At 42.4% G+C, this 24,571-nt stretch overlaps 1 protein-coding gene and 1 long non-coding RNA gene across 3 annotated transcripts; one reads left to right on the top strand and one right to left on the bottom strand.

Annotated features, from left to right (window-relative positions):
- The first annotated feature begins 21 nt into the window (after window positions 1-21).
- LOC120503265 lies at window positions 22-19,707 on the top strand. The gene is made up of 3 exons (XR_005627698.1): window positions 22-225; window positions 7,142-7,231; window positions 18,036-19,707. It is a non-coding gene; the product is annotated as an uncharacterized LOC120503265 (long non-coding RNA).
- Window positions 426-22,979, bottom strand: AKR1A1 (aldo-keto reductase family 1 member A1). Of its 2 annotated transcripts, none has more exons than XM_039711599.1 (9): window positions 22,064-22,979; window positions 19,717-19,812; window positions 13,327-13,446; window positions 11,532-11,683; window positions 9,049-9,244; window positions 8,250-8,449; window positions 7,147-7,219; window positions 6,123-6,209; window positions 426-2,232 (listed from the first exon to the last, which is right to left on the bottom strand). In XM_039711599.1, the coding sequence occupies exons 2-9, from the start codon at window positions 19,804-19,806 to the stop codon at window positions 2,167-2,169; spliced, it is 984 nt and encodes a 327-aa protein (XP_039567533.1). In that variant the 5' UTR covers window positions 19,807-19,812; window positions 22,064-22,979; the 3' UTR covers window positions 426-2,166. The 2 variants fall into 2 exon arrangements, with proteins under 2 accessions (XP_039567533.1, XP_039567534.1); XM_039711600.1 differs by lacking the exon at window positions 22,064-22,979 and adding an exon at window positions 21,884-21,908.
- Window positions 22,980-24,571: the final 1,592 nt, after the last annotated feature.

The raw sequence follows: 24,571 nt of genomic DNA, 5'->3' as shown, positions 1-24,571 counted from the left end.
CTCCCTCATGTCGGCTGCGGGACGCCCTCAGCCCCAGCCTGAGGGCCCGGGGGGCTCTGGCAGCCCGGCCCCGGCTCTGAACAACCCCGGGCTGAACAAGCCCGGCTAACGCAGGTGCTCGGCTCCGCCCTGCGACACGAACACACGAGCAGGCAGGGCTGACATGGCCGCTGCCCTGTCACAGCACAGCCCAGCACCGAGACCTCCAGGCTCTGCTGTTTCAAGGTAAAAGTTCTCCAGCTTCAGCCCCGCTATGTCCCTCCCGGCAGGAACAGAGCTGGGAAGTGTGGGGTTCACAGAGCTACAGCATTAATGTGCTTTTCTTAGGAATTCTCCCAGCCCAATTAGGTACTCTTGCTCCGAGAAATAACTAGAGAAAGTTAATTGGGGCCTTGATAAGAGGGAGGGAAAAAGTCTCAAAGTCATACAATGAGTACAGAATTTATTTAAACAAGAAAACATGCAAGTGAAACAAGCAAGAAAAGCCACTGTCCTTGGCAGGATTGCAACAAAAACTGTATTCAAAGTCACCATGTTGAGTGGAATAATTAAAGAAACCAACAAGAATTTAATTTTCCTTAGGAGAAAATGTCCAGTCTAGTAAAGAATCTTAAATGAGGTGCAATGGCTTCCTCCACTGAGGCAAATTCATCAGGAATTAGGAAACATTTTACGAAGGAACAGAAGTTCCTGAAATTTTGCCTGCGGTTTACAAGGAGTGATAAATTGGTGTCACTCTTTTTTTTTTTGCAGTTCAGCTGCACACTGTGAGGCCCAGGGCAGGAATTACCTGAGAAGGCTTTACACTCAAAATGAATTCATAGATCTGCTAAAGGCCTATTGCAAATGAGGGTATCCAAATTAAAGTGTCTAATTCATTAACTTTTGAACTACTTGATATACAAGACTATTTTTCTAATTGCTTGCTACAGGAAAATAGCAATCCAATAGCAATTCTAATTACCGTGGGGAAAAAAATTAATCCTATTTAACAGGTAGAGAGGACCAAAATAAAGTGTTGATGTTTCTAAGGCCACAGAAAGTGTCACCACAGGTAGGTACCAACACCTCATGCCCTTTGTGCTCAGCCAATTCATTAGGAGACACAAAAGAAAACTGTGCTTAGAGCTGGAGTTCCAGTCCAAGGGCATCAGCACTCAGCAAATCAGTCCCTGCCAGGGGAACACAGGCATGGCAAGCAGGAAAACAGGCACAAAAGGCAAATGAGTCACCCCGAGTTACCAGCAGGAGACAGGAGCAGCCCTCCTAAGCATCAACCAAAGACATTTTCTGGCAACAGCCAAAAATGAACCACTAAAACGTTGGGAGCTCTGAAAGGTCTTTGGTCTTACTGTACAATTAGGAACTAATTTTGTGACCTTCCAGAACTCAAAATGGACATCTTTGGTAAAGAAACAGTGGACAGCTTCATGGGAAAAGCAGGATGTTTTTCTGCAAGACTTGCTGCAAAGTTCTTGTGGCTTTTGTGATAGGATCAGAGCTGCTGTCAGAGCTGAAACCCAGCACTGTGACAAGCAAGAGAGGGGATTGCCCTGAAGGCCTGCTCCAGGGTCTGCTTTATTCTGCTCAAATCTACAGGCAAATTAAAAGAAAGAGAAAATTGACAACTCTAGGTCCCAAAAGTACTATGAAGTGGATAAAAGCACTGGGCACGGCTGATTAGTTGGGTTTTAATGGATGGTTTATGGACATAGTGCAATTGTAGCACCTTTCACTTTATTCCCTGTGTAAAAAATTGGTAATAAAAGAGATCAAAGTTGATGGCTGAGCAATTCTTTAGCCTTAAAAAACTTTCACACTTTCACCCTTCTTTTTTTCCCCTCATCACGGTAGCAACTGAAGTTTTCAAAACCGTTTCACAGCAGTAACCAAAGTAATTACTCAAAGTAATGCCCTTGTCTGATAACGATGTGTCTGGAACTTGACTTAGACTCCTCACTCTTTATGTAATCTCCAAAAGATCTGATGCCTCCAGCAGCCAGCTTGCAATCATTGTAATAAATCCACCAACTTTGAAACAGAAGCTACGGGATCTCCAGGCAGGAGGTCGATTAGAAGTAGTACATTGTATGAAAATCGTGGCAACAATTACTTTGTGTGAAGGCAATTACTGGAGCATTACTGTAACACCTTATTTTCCTGCAGTTAATAGGGGTCATTGAAGGGGTAGTGCGGGTGTCCAGCATCTCTGGCTACCAGCTTTCCATCCACCTGTGAAATGAACCAGACAGACTCAAGTCAGAAAGATAAAATCCACTCTTACTCGCAGTATCAAGTGAAACATGATTTAGATTTCTAAAACTTTGTATCCCAAAAGTCTCGGAGTACATTTTTCAGCTTAAACAAGAGCTCCTCCCTCTACTCCCAGGTCCTCTTAAGCCTTTCTTGAAAGAAAAGACAGACTTCTGTAGCCTAGAGCATCTCAAGCTGCAGAGACCTGAAGAATTAGAGTGAGGATAGTTACAAGCCTTGTGCCTTGTAGGTGTTACTAAGTGCTGTAACATGCACACTTCAAACACTTTATTGGAGTTGGAGCCTTTGTCCACATTTCCATCCTAGAGAACTGCTGGGCTGCCAATGTTAGAGATGGATAAGATGACACACATTGAGAGGCTTGCTCAGGGTCACGTACTGGGGCACTGATAGTGTCACTGAACTCCTTTTAGGAACATTCCCACAGAAGGCCAACTTGTCCAGCTGTGAAATGGGAGCACTGAAACCAATATTGGGCTGGTTTTCACTGATTGGGCTGGCCCCAAACCAGACATGGCCATGCAGAAGTCTCAGTTCCTACATCCCACCTCAAAGCCTTCAGATGGACAACTTGCATTTCTGTTGCACCAAGTCCATTGCAACACCCCAACTTCTGTGTGGCTGAGGTAAAAGCTCATCTGTAACTTTTGGGCAAGTCTTGGTGCAGCACTGGCCCAGAGCACGCACCTCCCCACGTGTCAGGCAAGCACCATCCAGCCAAAACTTAAGTTAAACAAAACCAGAGGCTTGGGCTGGCCCCAAACCAGACATGGCCATGCAGAAGTCTCAGTTCCTACATCCCACCTCAAAGCCTTCAGATGGACAACTTGCATTTCTGTTGCACCAAGTCCATTGCAACACCCCAACTTCTGTGTGGCTGAGGTAAAACCTCATCTGTAACTTTTGGGCAAGTCTGGGTGCAGCACTGGCCCAGAGCACGCACCCTGACTCCCCACGTGTCAGGCGAGCACCATCCAGCCAAAACTTAAGTTAAACAACTAATGCCTCAATAAAAGTTATATTAGAGAAATCCTTGATTTTTATACATAGAAACGTGATGATAGTTATCACTCAGAATGTTATGGGCACAGAGGAAATCACAGGGACTTCCAAACCAAGTATCCACTAGCAAGTGTCCCATTAGCTTTGAATATAAAACCTGCATTTCAAAGCGACTGGAATTCCTGCAAGGAGCTGTTGAAATGAAAGGAGTCACCTGGGGGCACTGCAGAGCACAGAACGAAGACTTTACGGTGTAACCTTTGACTAACGCTCCGATTAAACCAGAGCTGCAATGGGGCTGTGAGCTGACGGCAATCCTTACAACAGGACAGAAGTATCACAGTAGCTTCAGGTTTCCTCAAGTTCTCTTGAAAGCCAACAGCTTCCTCATGTTCCTAGAATTCATATTCTGCACTCTCCCCTCCAGTTCTGTCCCCCTGCATATTTGTCCACACAGGACAGGCAAGAATTCTTGTTCACAGCAGGCCAAGACAGCAGCTGCCAGAGGCAATGTTTCACATCACTGATTCCAGTCTACTCCAGGAATGTCAGAGAAGGGGGGGACAAAATCAGCAGTGAACACACCTGCAGGTCAACAGTAGCTAACTTTTAAAAAGAGATCATGATGTGCTCACTACATTCCTCCTCTCCTGGCTTGACAGTCATTTACATTTCACTTGAGTATATTCCTTGGCCAATTATATGTTTCCAAAAGTTTGGATTTCAGATTGGTGCAAGGTAACTTCCAAACTCCATCCAGATAATGAACAGTTAAAAGTATAAAGCAACTTTAATTGTCTACATGCAATGTAATATCCTCCCCTCAGACTTTAAACATACACAATGAGGAAGAGTGGCACAATTTTAAGAACTTGCTATAGATCAATGAAATAAGGCCAAGAAGAGCTGTCTCATCAATTACAATAGGAGCTCTCTTGTCACTGTCATATCACTCTTTGAAATCCAGACACTAAGATTCATAATGGAGATAGGCATGAAAGGTTAGACAGGAATTTTAATTCACAGTTGATGAAAATTGTTTCCAATAAGCCCAGAAGGGATGGGCAGGAGACAAAAGGTTCCATTAGAAATCTTAGAGCTACAGAGCTGTGATTTAACTCCACTCATCTGGCTTCTTCCTGTCTTGTTATCTGACAATATGGCAATATCTTTGAAGCCCAGCTGCATCACATGCACCCTTTCTCAAGCTGGATGGGCTGCCACTTTGAACTGTATTTTATCTCTCCTTTGTGAATCCCTGTGATCTGATCAGGTCTCCCAGGTAACAAAAGCACATGAATTATCCCTGGATCATTCAAGCCCAGCTACATTGAAATGTATTTTGCAGTTTCATTAACAAAACAACTTTGTTTGCAGCATGAGTAGCAAAACACTTGAAAGAAACACATTGTCAGCAGCAGGTGTGCTTGTCACTACCCCGTTCACACAGATCAGCAGCTAAGCTGCTTGTTTGGTGTACAGGCTCCTGATCCATAAACACTGAGACAATTTTGGCTGCAGGGATGTGAGGGTTTATATTTATGCACACGTACAGTTAAAAGGATGGCCTTGAGGCTCATGTAAGCATGACAAACAGTGAAGGCTGTAACACATATCTACCCTTGATATGAGACAATCATTCCCACACATTCACAGCTCCTTCTCTAACGTGGGCTGGTCACTGATACACTCTCAAGTATTTGAAAAACCCACAATGATAAATCCTGGAGAAAAGCTTTCACCAAGGAATTCCTACAGCCAGCAGCCACTACTGAAGGATAATTTACAGGCAAAGCACTGAAGAGGCCAGGCTATGCCTCACAGCTCCCAAATTTGCTGAGATTTCCTGTATCTGTACATGGCAGAGAAGGGATAAATCACTTCAGTTTCATCACAGCAACTTGTTAAAGTTGCCATATCCTGGCCAGTGATGCATCAGGGAATGGCAACAGCTTTCTGTTGTAAAGTCAGAAGCAGGACAAGAAGAAATGAGAAACACTATAAGGTCAGGAGATAAGGCACTGACTTGAAATTTTGCAATGAGGGAAAAGGAACAAGTTTAGGTCCTTTAATGCAATAAAGGAAAGACCAAGAGGATTTCAATGCTTACAAGGCAGAGGCTTCTCTAAAAACAAACTGGCATCTGCCAGCACATGAGGTAAGGGTCTGATGCTGAATAAAGGAAAGACCAAGAGGATTTCAATGCTTACAAGGCAGAGGCTTCTCTAAAAACAAACTGGCATCTGCCAGCACACGAAGTAAAGGTTTGATGCTAAAAGATGCTGCAGCTAATGGATTTGGGAAGAAAAATAGAACAGCTTAATCCAAACTCCTTACACTGGAGAAAGTCATTACAACAGATTCTGAAAAGGGGGACATGCAGCAGAGGGGAGGGGACAAATTCCCTGATGTGACTTCTACCATGGATGTGGAGAAGCAGCAGCACCCTGAGTCTGATCTTAGAGGTTTATGGTACAAAGTGACAGCTGGCACAAGGAGTACTTCTATAGGAATGCCATGGAGTTTAGTCTGCTTGGACTTGAGAAGAACAAATCAGCAGGAGTTTGGTGAGATTTGAAGATGGGACTCTGACTTAAAGACCCATGGGAGTCAGTAATGAGAACTCAAGAGAGAGCCAATGTCCAAAACAAGAGGACAAAATTTTCAACAAGCTGCCTTTTCTGTACCCAGCTTTTGAAAAATTATTTCATCTTAAATACCCTAAGAAGATGCAGTGTTCTTATGAGTAAATAGTTCTGATGGGAACTAAAGAAATAAAACTGTAAAAACCCCAAGTGGTGGCCATATGCACATAATGAAAACTATTAGAAAAACAAGAAATTTACCGTAATCATTGGCACAATGTAACGCCAGTTTTTGTTCAGGCTTCCAATGTGGCTCATCTCCTCTTCTGTGAGGCTGAAGTCAAACACCTGAGAACAAAAACCAGAGGCTTTACTCAATAACCACAGGTTGCCATCAGTTTGTTTTATACTAATAAATATGAAATTGCAATGAAACTCACAACAATCACCAAAGCAAAGGGTTAAAGTCTGAGCTGTTCACACAGCTTCCAGCTCTAAGCTTACCCTGGTACTGCACAGTGCTCTGCCACTAAGGTAGAAAGCAGTGGGACTGTTTCTCACAGTAAGTGCTGCCTATTCAATAAATATTCTGTTTCCATGCAGATCTAAACCTCAAGCAACTGCAGAATTTATTGGAATTTGTTGAGATTTCTAGTAGCACACTACATGACAGATTTTGGATTAATGGGAGTAACAGTTACATGAACAACTTACTTTAAAAAAAAAGTATGTAACCAGCCAATCTTTATGAAAAAAGATCCAAGGAGGCGATTCAGAAACATCCCTCAAGATTATTTAAAGTTAGGGTTTTCATATAATTTCTGAAGTCTACTTCAGAGCAGAAGGGAACCACACCTACTCCTTCAGCATCACCAGAATGGCAGTTTGCTGGAGAAGTAGTCACCAGCCCTCACTTGCAGGATAGAGCAACTATTACTCATAAGTAAGAGTCACTGAGCATAGTTAAAAGATTCCCTATTTCAATAAATTTGTGTCTCAAAAAAACTTAAGTACAGATTTTTCATTTAGACCTCTACAAAGTACATTCTTTACCTCATGATAACAAGACTGTGCATGTGCACATTGCACACACACACCGAGTTGCTTAAAACACATCCTTTGTTTTCAAAACCATCTTTACCCTCCCTCCCCAGCGTGTGCATACATCGATGAACAAGTATGAACCAAGTGCCTCAGCTTGCTGCTCTGCAAGTTGTAGGACAGCATAGCAATTACTCACATGAAAAGTGCATTTCTGAAACTCCTCTCCTCCATTTCAGCTTACCTGCAGATTCTGCTGAATGCGAGCAGGAGTGACACTCTTGGGAATGACAACCACTTTACGCTGCACTTGCCATCTGCAAGAGGAGGTGAGAGATTTGTCTGTGCATGCAATCCAGGGACAATAAGTATTTATTTTGGTTGAGTAATAATCTCTGGCAGCAGAGATGCCACTTCTGTGAAATAAAAATCTCCACAGGAGTGACACAGCCCTGTATTGTATTAGGACCTGGTATATCCAAGCTCAAGCAAAACAGTAACAACTGAATCAGAGAGGGGAAAATGTTAATGCCTTAGAACAAGCACCCAGGTTTCAACTGTTTTATGCCAAAAATCCAAGAAATGGTCAGAAAAACATACTTAGGCATTTCAACCAAGTTCTAATCTGACAACCACTCAGAAACTAAATGAAAACCCAGATCCCTGAAGTGCCTGTCTAGTGGCTTGAGCACAAAATCTTGAACACATTCAGCTCTCTGGGTAACATGCTACTGCCCAAGACTGTGGTAGTGACACTGATGGATACAAAACCAGTCAAGAAAAATGAGGATAGAAATCCAATTTTAGTTTACAAGGTGCTGATCACATTCTGGGTATCACTCCGTCACCTTGTTTTCTAATATCCAGTACCTGGCTATATAAAAACAAAACAGCAAACAGTTCTTCAGTGCAAAGGAGGCAAGTATTTTCCTCAGCCCCTCTTCCTGAGAGCCCACCTGAATGCAGCAGCAAGCACTGGAGGCTTCAGGGAACCAGCCAGATGCAAATTCAGTGGGCAGCACTCAGATGTGATAAACTGCTGCCTTAATTGTCCTATTGCTATTTCCCAGCAGAAAAGATACTGTCCCAACATGGCAACAGTCCATGTGAACTATCTCAGACGTGGATCCAGGCCCTGAATGGACCCTTCTGATCTAGCCTACCTGTCCTAAGGCAGGACCAACTCTACCAGTTTGTAAAACAAGCACCAAGTGGCGTTTGCTTTTGACACTCCCTGTGATTTTAACCCCTCCCTGACACACTTTAAGTGGATTCCTTCTAGCTTGTATGTTTTGCTTCACGGAAGGCTGGGTCCCAAACACCACCTCTCTCACAATTATTCTGTACCTGAGGAGGATCTGTGCAGGTGACTTGCTGTATTTTTCAGCAATTTTTTTGACCCCAGGTTCCTCTAGCAGCACAGGCTCATCCGGGTGTTTCCACATGCGATCCGGAGAGCCAAGGGGACTGTAGGCAGTGACCACCAGTCCTCGCTTCTGGCAGTGAGCAATCAGCTCGTTCTGAGCTAGGTAAGGATGGCATTCCACCTATTAAAATGACCCACAATGAGTGGCTGCAGAACAGATATCACCATACAATGAAACAAACAGGAAGTCAAGCACAAAAGAACCAAACATATCACAGGAGTTCATTCCAGATTCCAGAAAACCTTATGAGGATAAGGTTTAAGTTAACCTTAGTAACTCAAGTCACTACCAGGAGAAAGAAGTGTCTGGTAGGCTAAGCTTATGGGAAACAAAGAACAGATCACCTCAGCTTGGTGCTGGATTTTCCCTTGGTACTAAACAGATCATCCAACAAGCAAAGAATTTCTATGCAGTAGGGATTCAAGTTACTCCCTCACAATCTTTCCTTTTTACAGACTAAATTGTTCCTCACATGGGAGATTAACTCTTCCACAGACATGTTCTAAGCAAGTATAAATGCCCACAGAATATGGATGTAGGCCTCCTTTCCAATCTGCCTGGGAAGACAGCCTCTGTGTGCCTGCTCCTGCAGAGCTGGCTATATTCTTCCCTGCAAATAAGAAGCTGCACCTCTTGTGCTTAACACATGACATTGGTTTGCAAATTCTTCACTCTTGTGGACAAACAGGAAAGGTATTTGTCTCCTTTATCCACCTTACCTGGAGCACAGCTGGCTTCACAGTAGCCACACTTAGCACATCATCGATCTGACGGCTGTTGAAGTTTGACAGCCCAATGGCCTTCACAAGACCTTTCTCCACCAGTTTCTCCATGGCCTTCCAGGTTTCCTTGTAATCAATGTAGTCATAACGCATCGTGTTGTCAGGATTCTTTGGGAAGAGATTGTCCCCTCGCCTACAGCATCAAAGGTGAAGTGTAAGTACATGCACCAAATTATTTTAGTTCTTCACTCAAAGAAACCTTCCTCACAGTAGCCTTAAAAGTTTCTACATAGTCTGAAGGACAGAGTACAAACTGAATGAATTGAATGAATCTGTTCAATTCCATTACGTGACTTAGCCTATAAGCAGGTATTACACAAGACACTTGTTCCTACATAAAGTTGTTACATGGCACTTTGAAGTACCCACCTATACAGCAGTGACTGCACAGAACTGATAAACCACTGTACACACAGCAGCAGCTCTTTGCACACTTTGATCCCCATAAAACAGCTGATTTATGGAGCAGCAAGTCACAGGGCAGCTTGGAGTTGCTACCAAAGGGATCTGGGTTTAAGAGCTATCTAGGAGAAACTGTATTCAAAGAATACTGGCCTTCCCACTCCCTCTGGATTCTGTAGCTGTGTCACTACTCAATACAAGCACAGATTCTCCCAGAAGTCTTAACATGTACATGTTCTTTACAGGTTGGTTGTGTTTTCTTCCAATTAGTCATACCAACACATAAAAAAAAATTAAAAATAAAAAAACGTAGCTGTGTCACTACTCAATACAAGCACAGATTCTCCCAGAAGTCTTAACATGTACATGTTCTTTACAGGTTGGTTGTGTTTTCTTCCAATTAGTCATACCAACACATAAAAAAAATTTAAAAAATAAAAAACCCCCACAAACAAACAAAAAACCCCTCAAAACCAAAAAAGCCCACCCAAACAGACACAAAGTACCCAGCTGTGCCAGGTGACACCCCTACAGGGGTGAGAACCTGTGGCTGGTCTGTGTGCAGTCCATGCTGGGAAGGTACCAGCAATCCCCCTGGAAGAGCCCTGCTCCATAATCACCACAGGACTCTGCTAGCTCAGCAATGAGACTCTTAAAGTGCTCTAGCTAAGCAGTGAATGGTGTGAGAAATGGCAGTACTTGGAGACAAGGGGAGATGGTTCTTCATGTCACTGGTAAATCTAGAACCAAAAATCACTCTGAAAGCCTTATGAGCTCCCAAGTCAGAAGAGCAGCTTCATATGTCAAGAGTACTGTATTAAGTGAGAGTAATTTTCAAGACCTAAAGGCACTGTGATTTTCATCTGGAAGTCTGTTTCAATTTTTCTGTAAATAACATTCCCTGGCTTAGCCTCCTAATGCAACAGACATTATAAATAACCATGCATTAAAACAGTTACGTAGAAATAATGGAAAACTGCAGAGTATGCCATTCCCAATGAGAAAAGAAATTAAACTGCTTTATTAGACAGTCAGTTTTGTCAACAGTGTCACAAGATAATATAAATTTAAATATTAGTACTATCTAAACATCTAAGCATACATTATTATTTTTCTTATGTGTTATTATCAAAGCCATGTTTGATGGGTTGGTTTTTTTCAAGCAAATGAAAAGCAAACCTGTTGCACAACAGAGGGAATTTTTATCAGCTCTTCCTCCAGACCAGTTCTAGTTAAAAACACTTCCTCATTCTGTTATGCTGAGGAATATATTTATACTTTGAGCATATTTCATCTTATCATTAGTGTATAACATTTGTAAAATTCAGTTCATATGACAAGAAGGAGAAAAAACATTCTCAGATTTGCAGAGCAGAGGCCCCTTAAACTGAAAGGGCTTGAGTGAAGACTCCATGCAAACCTTTGGCAAGGAGATTTATTCCTCCTGCCTTTTTGTTGCTTGTAGTTGGGTAGGGAAACAACCACTTCCACATCTACAAGGAAATAGAGTATGGAACTGTGCTTCTCATGGGATTGTAGGATAAGTGCATTTAACACTTAGCTGGAAAGCTTTCTTGTCTCTTACTTCCTCAAATCATGGAATTACTGCAATTTGTGTCATAAGAAGTCAATTCCCTCCCACCTCATACAGATACCACCATGATACTGCATGTGTTTGTCCACTCCAGTACAGTTAATAGCCACAAGTGAAAAGTGTTGTCTTTATGAAGCACTTAATTCCCATTGCACAGATCAGTACAACTAAGGCAAAAGCAGTTCTAATATTTTTTCAAGGTTACCAGGTAGGCCAATGGCAGAACCAAGAATAACTGCTACACTTCCCCAGTGCCTAGATGAAGACACTAAACTGTTTTCAACTTTAAATACCAAAAAACACCTTGCAGGCAGCATAAACAGGAAGAAACTCACAGCTCAGAAAGAACATCCTCAGGATATAACGAGCCACTTATGTAAAACTGGTGTTTCTGCATTCTGTGCCCTTTGCATCTAGAACTTACTCAAAGGCATGAGGCCAGTGCATGAGGTACAGGTCCAGGTAATCCAGTTTCATATCTCCAAGTGTTTTCCTCAGTGCTGGCTCTACATCTTCAGGGTGGTGCTTGGTATTCCAGAGCTTTGATGTTACAAACAGGTCCTCCCTTTTAATAACCTTCAAGAAAGGAAGGAGAGCATAATATACTGGAGCAAGTTCAGAAAGAGAATTGCAACAATTCCCCAATTAGTTTTAAAACAAAGAGAACAAATGAAGTTTTGTGGTTTATTATGTTTTTTTTATTATTTTTATATGGAACCTACAAATTAAACCTTTCAAAAACATATTGCATGGAGAAGAGCCAGAGAAATACACACAGTGCAAGTTTTAAAGTATATCAAATACTTTAGCAATTAGAAGTTTTGAAAAATAACAAAATTCCTTTCCACATACTCTTCCAAACTTTCCAATTCAAGGGTTAAAGCCATTACTAAGTGTGATGTGGCCAAAAGAAAGATTACTCAGCTTATTCATATGCAAATTTTCAAATTTCCATTTAACAATTCACATATTCCAGGCTCAACCAGCTAACTGACTTTACTCATCACATGCTATAAACCAAGATTGCTTCTTGTAAAAAAAGCGTGGGAAAATAATCAGGAGATTCCCCAAACCTCTGCATTGGAGCTTCTAGGCTGTGGAAGGAACACACTAAGAACTGGTTATCTAGAAAGTATAAAATACAAAAGGGAGATCAAAACTGGGCAAAACAAAGCAGAGAATTCCATCAGAAAGCATGCTTCTCACTGTCTCATGTCTGACAAACTTCACTCAAATCTGTTTTGGAGAATTTGGAATGATTAACTCCTTAGTTTCTCTCTTCCAACCATTCAATTATTTCTGTGTTTCACACAAGGATGTTGTGTTTAAAAGGAAGATATTTAAAAATTCTTTAAAAAAAATTTTTTTTATTCAAATTCTAGTTCTAAATTAGCTAGCTAATATGAACTGAACAAAATGCTTCCCATTGTTACCACACCTAGTAGGGAGGAATCCTTGGGGCAAGCTGAAAACAGCCTCTCTCAAACAAATGACAAAGAGGTTGCCCTGAAGCCAAGGCAAGTGCAGCAGGAAAGCAAGAACATGAAAACTTCCTTTCCATGGGCTGTGAGCTGTACAGATTATCCTTTTGGCCCCTTCAGGGAATAAATTTAAGATTCCACCTCAGCTCATACATAGGAATGCCTGCCACATCACATTATACTTAAGCCTCAAACTCTCAGGTGCAGACTCTGGAGTCACGTTTATGAGCCTTTCACGTGAACTGTTTAAAAAAAAAAAATTAAAATTTCACATTTACTCATTTATACTTTTTCTATAACCAAAAACCTACAGTTGATATTTTATCAATAACCAAAAAACTAAATTTGCTGTGGCTATTCCCATTGCATGCTAGAGTGGAAGGTCAGGATAACTTTTCATATAAATCATGACAAATATTTTACATTATAACTACTGATTCTGAGAACCCCAAAGTATCCAAACTGGGATACTTTGTTAGGGGAAAAGGAGCAGGAAAAGGAAAAAACCACCACCACCACAGGCATTTTCTGTAGCTTCCATCCAAATATCCCTGACAATGTTTCGTCCCCATGACAGCCAGGAGGGTTCTAAGAGCAGAGAAAGGCCTCCTTCATGCCTTCTGATAAACAGCCAACAGCTGGGGTAGAGCAGCAGGAAAAGGCACAGCTGTTAACCTCCCTGGGGACAGCTGTGAGGGCTGGCACAGCACCCAGCGAGCACAGTTCCTGTGCCTTTACCTTGCTGGGCCCCACGCACTCCTGGAAGGCCTCCCCGATCTCGGCTTCGTTGCTGTAGGCGGCTGCGCAGTCGATGTGGCGATAGCCCACGCTGAGGGCGTGTTTCACTGCCTCCTTCACCTGCAACCACAAACACACTGGAAAGGGATGTGCCTCTGGGGAAAAGTTAAAAAACGCTACTTGACTTGGTGAGGAACACCCCCCAAAAAACCACAGACCTGTATGAGGTCATGAGATTCAAACACGAGGATCTGGAGTCTCTGCTCTTCCCAGTTAAGGACTGTGCCACAAACTGCTGGCAGACATTCCAAGAGGAACAAGAAAATGGATCGTGCACACAGGGCCAGCATTCAAGAATGCACCAAGTAGAACAAATCCCTACTTTTTACCACAGTTGTTACACTTTTCTTAAATATAAAATAACCTATAAGAAGCAGTTCTCAAATAAGTCATGGCTTAGGAAGACATTTTCTGCCCAAAGTGACAAATCAACATCAGTCAAACCTGGAATATATTTCCTCTTGCCCAGTAAAGAAAGAGCCTGGCTTCTAACTCTAGAATCACCACAGTCTGGGTTTGGTTCAACCACTCACACTTAATTACTAAGACAATGCTCTTTTATGGAACACTTTTCTTTCTTGTCTCATAATTACACAACAGCAAAAGTCATGCTGATACTCCTGATGATGCTCACAACTTTACATTCTGCTTTCAACATTGCTGACAATGAAGGTGTTGCCAACAGCAACACAACTCTTGCCTCACATTGTCACACAAAAGCCAGAATGGTTTTTGGAAACCAAGGCACTTTACTTCAAACCTGTATCTGCTTTTGAAAGCTCTAATGCAGCACAAGCACCAAATGTGGTCTTCACATGTGGGCCTCAGATATGAAGCAAGTCTAGAAACCACAAGGAAACACAGAATGGCATCTTTGTGAGGACTCCTAAGGAACTTTTTTCAAAAGACTTTCTATAAATGATTGCGCAAGAATGAAGAATTGCTACAGTTACCAGTGTAATCATTATCTCCCATTAGGCTGATGACCATTTAGTAAAATCTATTTCATTAAACTTCCAGTGGACAGTTAGCACACATTCTCTTACATCTGTCCTTCTGAAGTACTACAGAAAGAATAATGCACCACATCTGTACAGGGATTTCTATACACTGCACCTCACTAACTTCTCTCTCAAGACTGTGGGAGACTGTAAATTACTCTGGGTATAAGGCCTGATGCAATAAGGCCATAAATGTTAAGTGAGATCACACCCCTCTTGTCATGAGATTAAAAAATATGTCCACAAAGGCTAGAGGGCTACTTTGATCAACAACTCAGTCAAAGTAACTGTAAATTTGAAAATGTTGTTACTTTTCATATAAATTAAAAACTTAAAGTACCAGCATTTTCAAATTTAAAGCTGACAAAATTAGTAATACCAAGCAAAGGCATTTACAGTCCTGCTTTCAGATGCTACAAAAAGGCAATGGAGAATCAAATGTGAGATCTCTCTCCTGCTGGTGGATTTGATTTGTTTTTCTTGTCAAGAAGTGCAGTAAAAGCAGACACGGGATATTCTGACTACATTCCTTGGCATTTTGAGAGGAAAACTGGAGTGTAGCAGTTTCCCTTAGCCAGGATGACAAAGCACTTCTATAACAGCAGTGAACCCTTCCTTTCTCTAGCAGGAACAGTCCCTGTTTCACCTGACAAAGACATTTCTCAGGTCACCACAAAATCAAGGGCAGAGTAATTCTGAAATCACTTGAGACATAGTAAGGGCTTTTAAGACTCAGTATCTATCCTCCAAAAAGATGAGATTTGTGGAGAGGGACAGAAAACCAGCAATGTTCTGTGTCTGGAACCCCCTATTTCTGTATCAGATTAATACTCTTTTTAATCAAACAGGCACAAAGTTTACCATAAATGAAAGTAGGCACCACTCACAGAAAAACAGAGATAAAGCACTCCAAACATGTCTCTGCAAAGAGATCAACAAGAGGCTGTATTTTTATGTCAGCATGTTTTGAGAAATTTATGGCACTGAAGAACTGGGACTGATAATTTAAATAAGGTTTGGAGCTGACAAAAATAATCTGTATTTGGGTAAGCTATTCCAGCCTACTAAAACATTTCAGTGTGAACTGAGAGCTCCTGTTCCACGCAAAAGGCAAACAATCGAGAGGAAACATGCAAAAAAAAAAAAAAAGGCATTTTTGGAGGGCAAAATAATAAATACAGATGTACGTTTTATAAAAAGTACTTTTTTAACAAGAAGTTCTGTATTTTTGAGATTAACTTCAGAGAGGTATATCCATTTCATGGTAGGGGATAGAGAACAAAAACACCACAGAGGCAGTTGAAGATTCATATGCCTGCTGGTATTTGCTGTTGTGAAGTAAAAATAGCCAAAGGATCCTTCAAACTTTCCATATATTCTTCAGTTTAGCCTGTCAATACTGCTATGAAAGGAGCAATTAGTGAGTTTACTTTGCATTAGGCAAATTGAGTCACACAGCTCATGTGTGACTCACCAATCCATCCCCACAGAACTAAAAAGTTAGGTCTTACTAAAAGTACATCTGAATGGACCTTTAGACATCTTCCAGTCCAGTCTATCCTCAAGCTGGGCAGAGTAAATCCAGACCACTCCTACACACATCTGTCATAGCCCTTCTTGTGACAGGCAGTCTATTCCAATGCTTTGAAATCTTTCTGCTCAAAGTCTTTTAGATGACTCACAAAGATGGCCCTGATGCCACATCCCATTCTTCCCAGAGATGAAATTCACAACTTGCCCTTTGTGAGGGCTTTTCCCACATTTGCAAAGTGCACAGTTCCTCTCACATCTCTCTTGACCACATAACTGCAGGTGCTTCTCCCTTTCATCACAACTCACCCTTCCCAAACCTTGCATCACTGTTGCTGCTGTCTCATCAGCTGTTTCATGCCTTTCTTCAAATGACTGGCCCCAAAACACACAGCTTTTGCAGTTGGATCCTCATTCTCCTTCACTTTATAGCAAAGTCCAAGGAACTACATCCCATTTAAACATCCCAGTAAGGGACTTGGCCTTGCCACCCTCTTTTGAAGATGGATGAACACAATATCAGTGGCAGATTCAGAAACAATCTGTAAGTCCCCATTAATTGTAATATTCATTACCAGATTTCCAATTCTTCAATTTGCCTCTCACAAGGTTAAAAAATTAACAAGCCATCTTTATACTTCCAGGCAACACACGGTTCAAGTGACCCAGGAGCCTCTTGTGCTCAGCCCCAAGCCATTATGAAGAGATTTCCACTCTTCAGAGCTCGATACTACAGGGAAAGAAAAGGCTCTGACCAGCCACCCCTGCTTCCTGTAAAGCTGACACATTTTAGCAGTTCTTTGGCTGAGAGGAAGTAGGGAAAAACCAAATAATCAGTGCACGTGATGTTCAGATGCACTGTGACCAGAACCCAAGTGTTGCTATATCTCAGTTTCTATATATTGCACTAAAATTGGCTGAAAAGGAACTCACACCATGAGATAAATAATGTCAATTTAAAAGGTGGTGTTCTCTAAAATAAAGGGGTTTGCCTCTTATCCTTCAAATGCTGAATATAAATCCCTTCCTTAACAAGAGTGGGGGTTTTTTTGTGCCCGTAACCAGGATTCTCTGTATTGCCTAACAAACTTCAAGAACTAACCATTCTCCCCCGAAGCTGCAATCCTGTCACAAGACACCCTGTCTGACTGGTTTTCTGAGGTGCACTTCTTCTCAGCTTTTCCAAGGTTTCACACAGAAACACACGTCCTGTGTCCCCTGTCCCACAGAACCAGCCTCTGCCACTCAGGTTAGGCTGCTCATCAGGTGGGGATCAATCCTCCAGGTTGAAAGCATGGCTCACTTGAGAGAAGAGAACAAAGCATTAAAGGATTACAGCTAATCCAGCTGCAATATCAAAAAGCCACTGTACTGATATTCTTGATACTCCTGTCTGAATGGATTTCTCTTTGAACTGATTCATGATGCCAGTTAATAAACTTCTGTACTGTGCTCCCTTCCATTCAACAGCCCTCCATCATATTCCTATGGAAACATGCAAAACAAATTTCTCTTCTAGCATTTGATCATGTTAAACACAAAACATCCTATTATTTTATATGGTGCCAATCCTATAAAATCCTTTCAACATGGAATTAGATTCAATTATTTTCCCCCTACTAATATCTAGGAAACTGGGACTGCAATGACACCTTTGTACTAGACTTCTAAGATCTGTCTACAAGGTCAAGGCTGTTTACAGTCAGGAACAGTAACTGCAGTAATAAAGAAATTACTCAAGCCTGGCAAGGGAAAGAATTACAATCTGCAAAATATTTACCTGAAATCATTTAAAAGCCATTCATTTCACACTTGCTTCTAATGTAGCCCTTGAGCAAAAGAGCTGCTGATAAATAGCCTGTACTTGAGAAACAGCTAAACCAAATTTAATCAATGCTAATTCTTCTGCTTCTCTGGGTTTTTGGCCCCTAGTCTTTAATTCATAATAGCAGTTATTATATCTGAACTACATCATGTCTTTTTGAGGGTAAATCATCTGGACACTGCCAAATTGCTGCTATACCCCTGAATTTTCAAAAGTGGTAAGCAGAAACTCATTTATTCCATAGGAATAGCAGCAACTTCTGTAACTCTGGCCCTTTTCACTGCACTTCCTAGATTTTGCCTTCAGTACATTCTACAAGGAAGTCTTTGAAGATAGCAGATATTCCAAAGAAGTGACTCCCAATGACTTCCAAGGAAATCCAGAGAAGATAAGTGGATCCTGTGTGTGGTTCAGCTGCCAGCAGCACTGCTGATTATGGCAAAATCCAACTGAATTAGGTTTAAATTATGCACTAACAGGATCTGTCCTCGTTCCTTGCTAAGGCCACACATTTCTCAGAACAATTAGTTCACAGAATAAACAACACATTCACATTTTGTTTGTTTAGTTTCAGACATTTGCTTTAGGCAAAGCATATTTAACTGTTTTGAGTGGACAGAAATTCATCCATTAAGTTTGTGCATGTTAACAAACGTAATTCAGCTGTCATTTGATGTTTTAAGTGGCAAAGCTGCACATTCACCCTTTTCCTCATTTAAGAGGTTGACTGAGCTCTCACACCAACTCAGCTTCCACATTAGCACAACTTCTATTCCCAACAGATCCACTGTCCTGACAGTTGTTTGGACAGGAAAACCCACAGTAAAATGGCTCTGAATAGATTTAATTTTCTTAGCTTGTTTCCCACCTTTTCCTCTAGCTGGCATGAGAGAATTGCATGTCCTGAGAAAAGTTTTAACTTTCCCTCTCAGTCATGAGAACAATGTCATCCAAGATACTCCCAACAACATCATAAAGCTCACCCAGGAGTAGCAGTGAGACATCCATTTACTGCACAGTGATGTGCATAACCCATAGAAGCTGTGGATGCCCCATCCCTGGAAATGTTCGAGGCCAGGGTGGATTGACCTCTGAGCAGCCTGGTCTAGTGGAAGGGTCTCCCTGTCCACAGCAAGGAATTGGAACTAAATGGCCTTTAAAGTCTCTTCCAACCCAAACCATACTGTGATTCCACAATTCTTTGAATGCCATTTAGGAATTCCACCAAGCAGTGGACATTACCTTTCACAGGAAGTACATACAATTTCTTCCCCAAAAAAATTGTATTTTTTAACTAAATGAAAGAGATACTAAAAGACAGACAAAGGGGAGAAGCATTACAATAGCAGGCACACCATGGAGCACACAAACATTCCCACAGACTGTTTGTAGTAACAACAAAATTGTTTCCAAGTGTGATGTTTGCCAATTCCCTGCATTCAGAAGCAGAGTGAATGTCTACTGATACATGAGTCTTCTTATTCTGAAAGCAGGCTGACCCAAGCAAGTTCTTTGTTTTCCTGCTAACCATTGGCTGGCTGCTGGAACAGGACTTATTACAAGAACAACTTGAGCTTCTGCCTTCCAAAATAATGCTTTCTGCCGAGTCATCAGCCTAAGCCAGAGGGGTGTCTGGTCAGACTGGCAGCCTGAGGACTTGCCAGTGGAAGAATGCAGCACCATGTTATAGAAACACCATTCACTGATCTTCTGGGTTTATGTCCCAGAGCTCCACTGCCCAAGGCCAGGGCTAACAAGTCTGAAGGGATCTTGCTTTTTGGAAAGAACTGCTGTCTTTACGCCTTAGGCCTTAGTCAGGAAAATACACACATACATGCATTCAACTTCAATGGACTCAAGACTAAAACAGCTCAAGCAAAGAAAAGATCCAGGCTTCAGATCTGGGACCTTCCAAAAAAGTGCACAAACACACACACTAGTTGAGAGCACAATATCCTATTGTTCCTTGCTTACTTGGCCCCGGTCACTTTTCCAAGTTCCCAGTCCTACGAGAGGCATCTTCTGCCCTGTGTGGAGTGTAACGAAGTCGCACGTTGCAGGCATTTTTGCCTAAAGAATAAAAAGAACAAAGAGTTTTGCAGCAATTCTTTAAGTTGCAGCAATTCTTTAAGTTGCAACCTTTTCTGCTCACAATGGCAGTTTTTTCATCAATGAAGGAAGGGTTTACAACTTGTCCCAACATCCTCACAATCTATGTTCCTGCTCAAACTGTTAAAAAGGAAACTGCATTCAGGATAAGCTCCAAAGTTGGCTAGCTGATTTCAGTTACTTCCCATGCTCTGTTGCATCCAAAATCTTGAATATTATTTGTTTAAAAACAAAAAGCAACAAAAATAACCAAGAGAGGAAGAATGCAATGTTAGTTACATCTGACTATGTAGGAGGAATGGATGTTTTCAGAGTTCAGCATCCACATACCATACTATCCCAAAATAGGTCTGCCTTCTCAGTATTGTCATTTTCCTCACATAATTAGGTCCCAGCTGATGGATATGTTGACACAGAGTTTATGTTTTCAATTTCTTGCTTAGCTTCTCAAGCCATACTTTTGCAGATTTAATAGCAGACACCAGATAGCACACTTGTTTCTCAGAGAGACATACAAGAGCAGTTGGAGTGAGACCTGAAGGCCATTGTACACCAAGGAGCTGGGGATCCCTGTAACAGTTAACCTGAGTAGGTCCAAGCTCATCTTGTGCTGCACTTCATGCCTAGCCTGGTGCTGTGGGATGCACAAGCTGCAGGATAAGCTCAGCAGCAACCTGTAACAGGAGTCTGCAGGTAGCTCACTCTTTGTACCTGCAATTATGCTACCTATTCGTCCTGGCCTTTGTCTAAATATGCAGGAAGTTCTTCTGCAAGCATCCTTTCTGTCTGACAGCAGAAGTGATGAATAAAGGTCTTTTCTTGTAAAAGAATCCCCAGCAGTTCAAATGACCAAAACAGGGTAACCCCTGCTATAGGCAGGGTCTGCACACTGTGCTGTGTGAGATCTGCTCAATGCTGCACAAGCTGGGGCTCCCAGCACCTGAAGGGATGCACAATCATCAACACTTTGCTCTTTCTTTAAAGGGTTAGCCCTAAAAAACATCATTTGAGATGATACCTCAGAGTCTGAGTGCCTTTTTTGTCAGGATTGTAATGGGCCAGCACCTCCCGGTGCAAGACAATCATTACACTGAACTAATAGCCCTGGATTTGCACTGAGCTAAGTCCAGCAATTGGTGCTAAAGACAATCACTGGTTAACCAAACTGCAGGTGTACATCTGTTTTATTGGGGTAGGAGGTCAGAAAAGAGAGGGTGATGGTTCCAACAGTGTTTTCTTCTACTCTGAGCTTGCACAGCCATTTTGTAGCCAGCTACATGCAAGTGGGTACTGTTTACCTGAATTTAGTTGCCTAAATAAAGACCTCTTCTTGCATCAAGCAACACAACTAAAAATGTAAGGCTTTTTGATTCACTTTGGCCTGCAATGCAAATAAGATACCAACTGTATACTTTACACAACCATGTTATGCAATCATCTTAAAGGTAAGAGTTCAGCCCAGAAGACAAGGTACACGTTTAATCGATAACTAGCATCAGCACATTTTTAAGAACCATGTTGCTTCATGTAGCATTGGACATTAACACTGCAGAGAGATTTGAACTGTAGCCTCTGGAAGAATGGAACACATCAGAATAGCAGACACTGGAAAAAAATATGTTAATTAATACTTTCCACTCAGATTCTTCCCTAAAATAGGGCATGTAGGAGAATCACCCTTATGATGCTATTCAGTTCATTAAAAAGCTGAAAGCTTCTTCTTAGAAGGGCAGAGATAAAAACAAACATAAAAGCAAACTAATTCTGGACAAGTAAAATATGGTTATGGCTTAGCATCACCAACCTACTGCTACATTCACATAAAGGGATTAAAGCTCAGAGTAATTCAAGGACAGCATAAGGCTAGGATGATGTATCAACAACCACAGTAATGCAAACTACCCCGGTTCATCAACCCACAGCTACAGCTCATTTTTAACCTAAAGCAACGAGTCTTCCAGCAGTATAGCAACCATAGCTATGCATGCCATTAATATGTATAGATATGCAAATAGGTACAAATTAGCAATACTTAAAGTCGTTGTCACCGAGCAGCTTCAGGAATAACCCTCCCCATTTTGGCTCTCCCCGAAGGGCCAAGTCTGCCCCCCTGCCCCTTATCGGGGCGGCGCAGGGCGGGCCCGCCCGGCGCGGGGGGCGGTGCAGGGCTGATAAGGTGTCCCCGCAGCCCCCGCAGCATTCCCGCACTCACCGCCGCTACCGACCGCTGTTACCGCCGCTATTCAGCCTGGGCTCCGGCTGCTCCCGCTGCTGCCGCCTGGCCCTTCCGCTTCCGCCGGGAGCGGGCCGCGGGCTGGGGCAGCGCGGGTGCCCGCACGGGTTCAAATGTGAAAGTCCAACAGTGGGGCTGAGCTGCCCTCACGGCTCTGCCCCTGCTGGGGCTCCCCGGCACCGACCCGCTCCCCGTGACTGATCCGGCCCCCGGCACCGACCCACTCCTGTTTCTCATCGGGTTTGTCCCGCTGATCGTCCGTGCCCCCCCGGCCCGGTTCCCGTCGGGAAGCTCAGGCAGCCCAGCCTCCATGCTCCCACCGATAAATTTATCCCGCAGTGATAAATGCGATGGCCTGCACCACACGGGGGGAAGCGACAAAAGACGACCCCGGCCCATAAATTCAACAAGAAGCGTCTGCATCTCCCCGACTGCTGTTTATCACGTTGTTTTGAAGCCGTTTCTACTTGTAGCAAGACCAAATATCCCCAGTTTTATTTGCAGGCCTAAATAACAGGAATCCAGGGAAAGTGAAAGACCGATTGCACTCGTTCTGCTTCAGCTTTTGGGCTTTAAGGTCTACAGAGAAGTTGCACTTTCCGAGAAGGCTGGGACTGCTCTCCTTGCAGATGGCCAGGAATGCATTTCCTTGTTTGCTCGGGACTGCAGTGAGATTAAGGCTGGTTCAGCTGCTTTCCCTGCTGGGCAGGGACAGCCCCGCTACTGCTGAGGCAAAGCCTTCCGCTGGAGCAGACTTTGGCCTGTAATCGAGAACCAACTGTGCACCCCATCTGAAACACAACTAAAACCAGATAATCCGTTTTGACTTTTACTCCAGGATTCCATCTTTAGAAACAATTTATAAACATTCAGAACTTAGAGTAAGATTAGATCAGAAATAAGGCAATTGATACCTCTGGTGGGGCTTTGAAGAGCCTGTTACTTATTTCCAGAAAGATAAATCTGCTGCAGATTCTGTCTTTGCTGTTCTGACTTGAACTGCTCAGGAGGCTTAAAGGCACAAAGGTCAATTAATCTCTTGGGCATGCATGTGACCAGATTTTTCTATTGCACAGCCTCTTTAGACAAAATAAAGGAAAGTATAAGAAAAGTGCAAGGATAAGACAACAGTTATAAATAACAGGAAGCAGGAAATGAAAGAATAAAAGGGAAGGAATCACTGCTTAGTTTGATTTATTTTCATAAGGACCTTGGCAACCACATCCATTTGAAAATCCACAATCTTCAAGCAAAAGAAGATAGTTGAATTATGTAAATCTCGCATATGAAAACTTTAACAAACCTCAGCCTCCACTAATATAATAGAAGAAGAACAGAGAAAAGGTCAGGAAGACTAAACATTTTGTCATCAAAAGGCGTGGTTATCTAAACATACAGTAATGGCGTGCTAATTGAAAAAAAATATGCAGAGAAGAGGTAATTTTGACCTTGAAATAGGTAAAAAACTTGATTCAAACAAGGAAAGCTAATATGTGCATTGTATATTTAATGACATGCAGTTGTTTTCATTAAAATAATTGTGCACCAGCTGCTTGTGCATAAATGCCCCATGGAACTTGTCAGTTGCTGACTTGTCAGCTGACTTTCTGCACATATTAAATTAAATTATCCCCACATGGCCAGGACTCGACTCTGACTGTGCCTCTGGTAGTACCATGTGTAAGTAGGAGGTTTGGTATATTTAGGATTCAGTGGGATTTTGGCACACGCAGTGATGAGCTCCACAGGGAATGTGTGGGGGTGTCCCAACGTGCTGGTTTTTGAGGGCATGCAGGGACTACCTCTGCTGTGTGCTCCAGGGACATGCCCAGTGTTGCCAAATCCATTACTATTCCAGCTAAGTTTATCTTATTCTGGAAACCTTTGGTACTCTTACACAAAACCATTCTCAAATGCATGGAAACCCAAATGTGTGGTAATGTTCTGAAACAGGTCCAGTTTTTTTGTCTTTCTTTTTACACACAGCAGGGCATTTGTTTTTCACATCAGGGGCCCATTCCCAACCAAGATACATGGGAGATAGTGTGATCAAAATGATGGATGTGAAAGCTAGTTTGGCTCCCAGTTTGGGTAGTTTCACTGCTCTGGCACTGCAGGGCCTGCCAGCTCCTCTTTGTTGATAGATGAAGTTCTTATTGTGTCCCTGTCTGAGTGGATGGGTGCTCAGAGGCCTGCACTGGGCTCTGATGCTCCATGCTAATCAGGTACAAGCTGATCCTGTCTGGCAGCTATTTTAGCAGAACACAACACACAGTTACGCTGCTGTGGGGAAAGAGCTCCATCCTTCCAGCACCTGTGGGGGTAGACATGCCCTCTCTTCCCTGGAAAACATAATTGTTTTAATCTAAGCAGCATCCTACATCTAAAGGTTGAGAAAGGCTACAGAAACCCAGGTGCACACTGAACAAGGAGTGGCCCTGACAATTTATTATTCCAATACCTCCAGAAACTGACATCTGGAAAGAC

Source organism: Passer montanus, unplaced genomic scaffold (assembly GCF_014805655.1).
Source record: "Passer montanus isolate IOZ18808 unplaced genomic scaffold, ASM1480565v1 scaffold25, whole genome shotgun sequence".
Taxonomy (NCBI): Eukaryota; Metazoa; Chordata; class Aves; order Passeriformes; family Passeridae; genus Passer; species Passer montanus.
The sequence above is the reverse complement of the archived record's forward strand: the minus strand, read 5'-3'. Positions and strand labels throughout refer to the sequence as shown.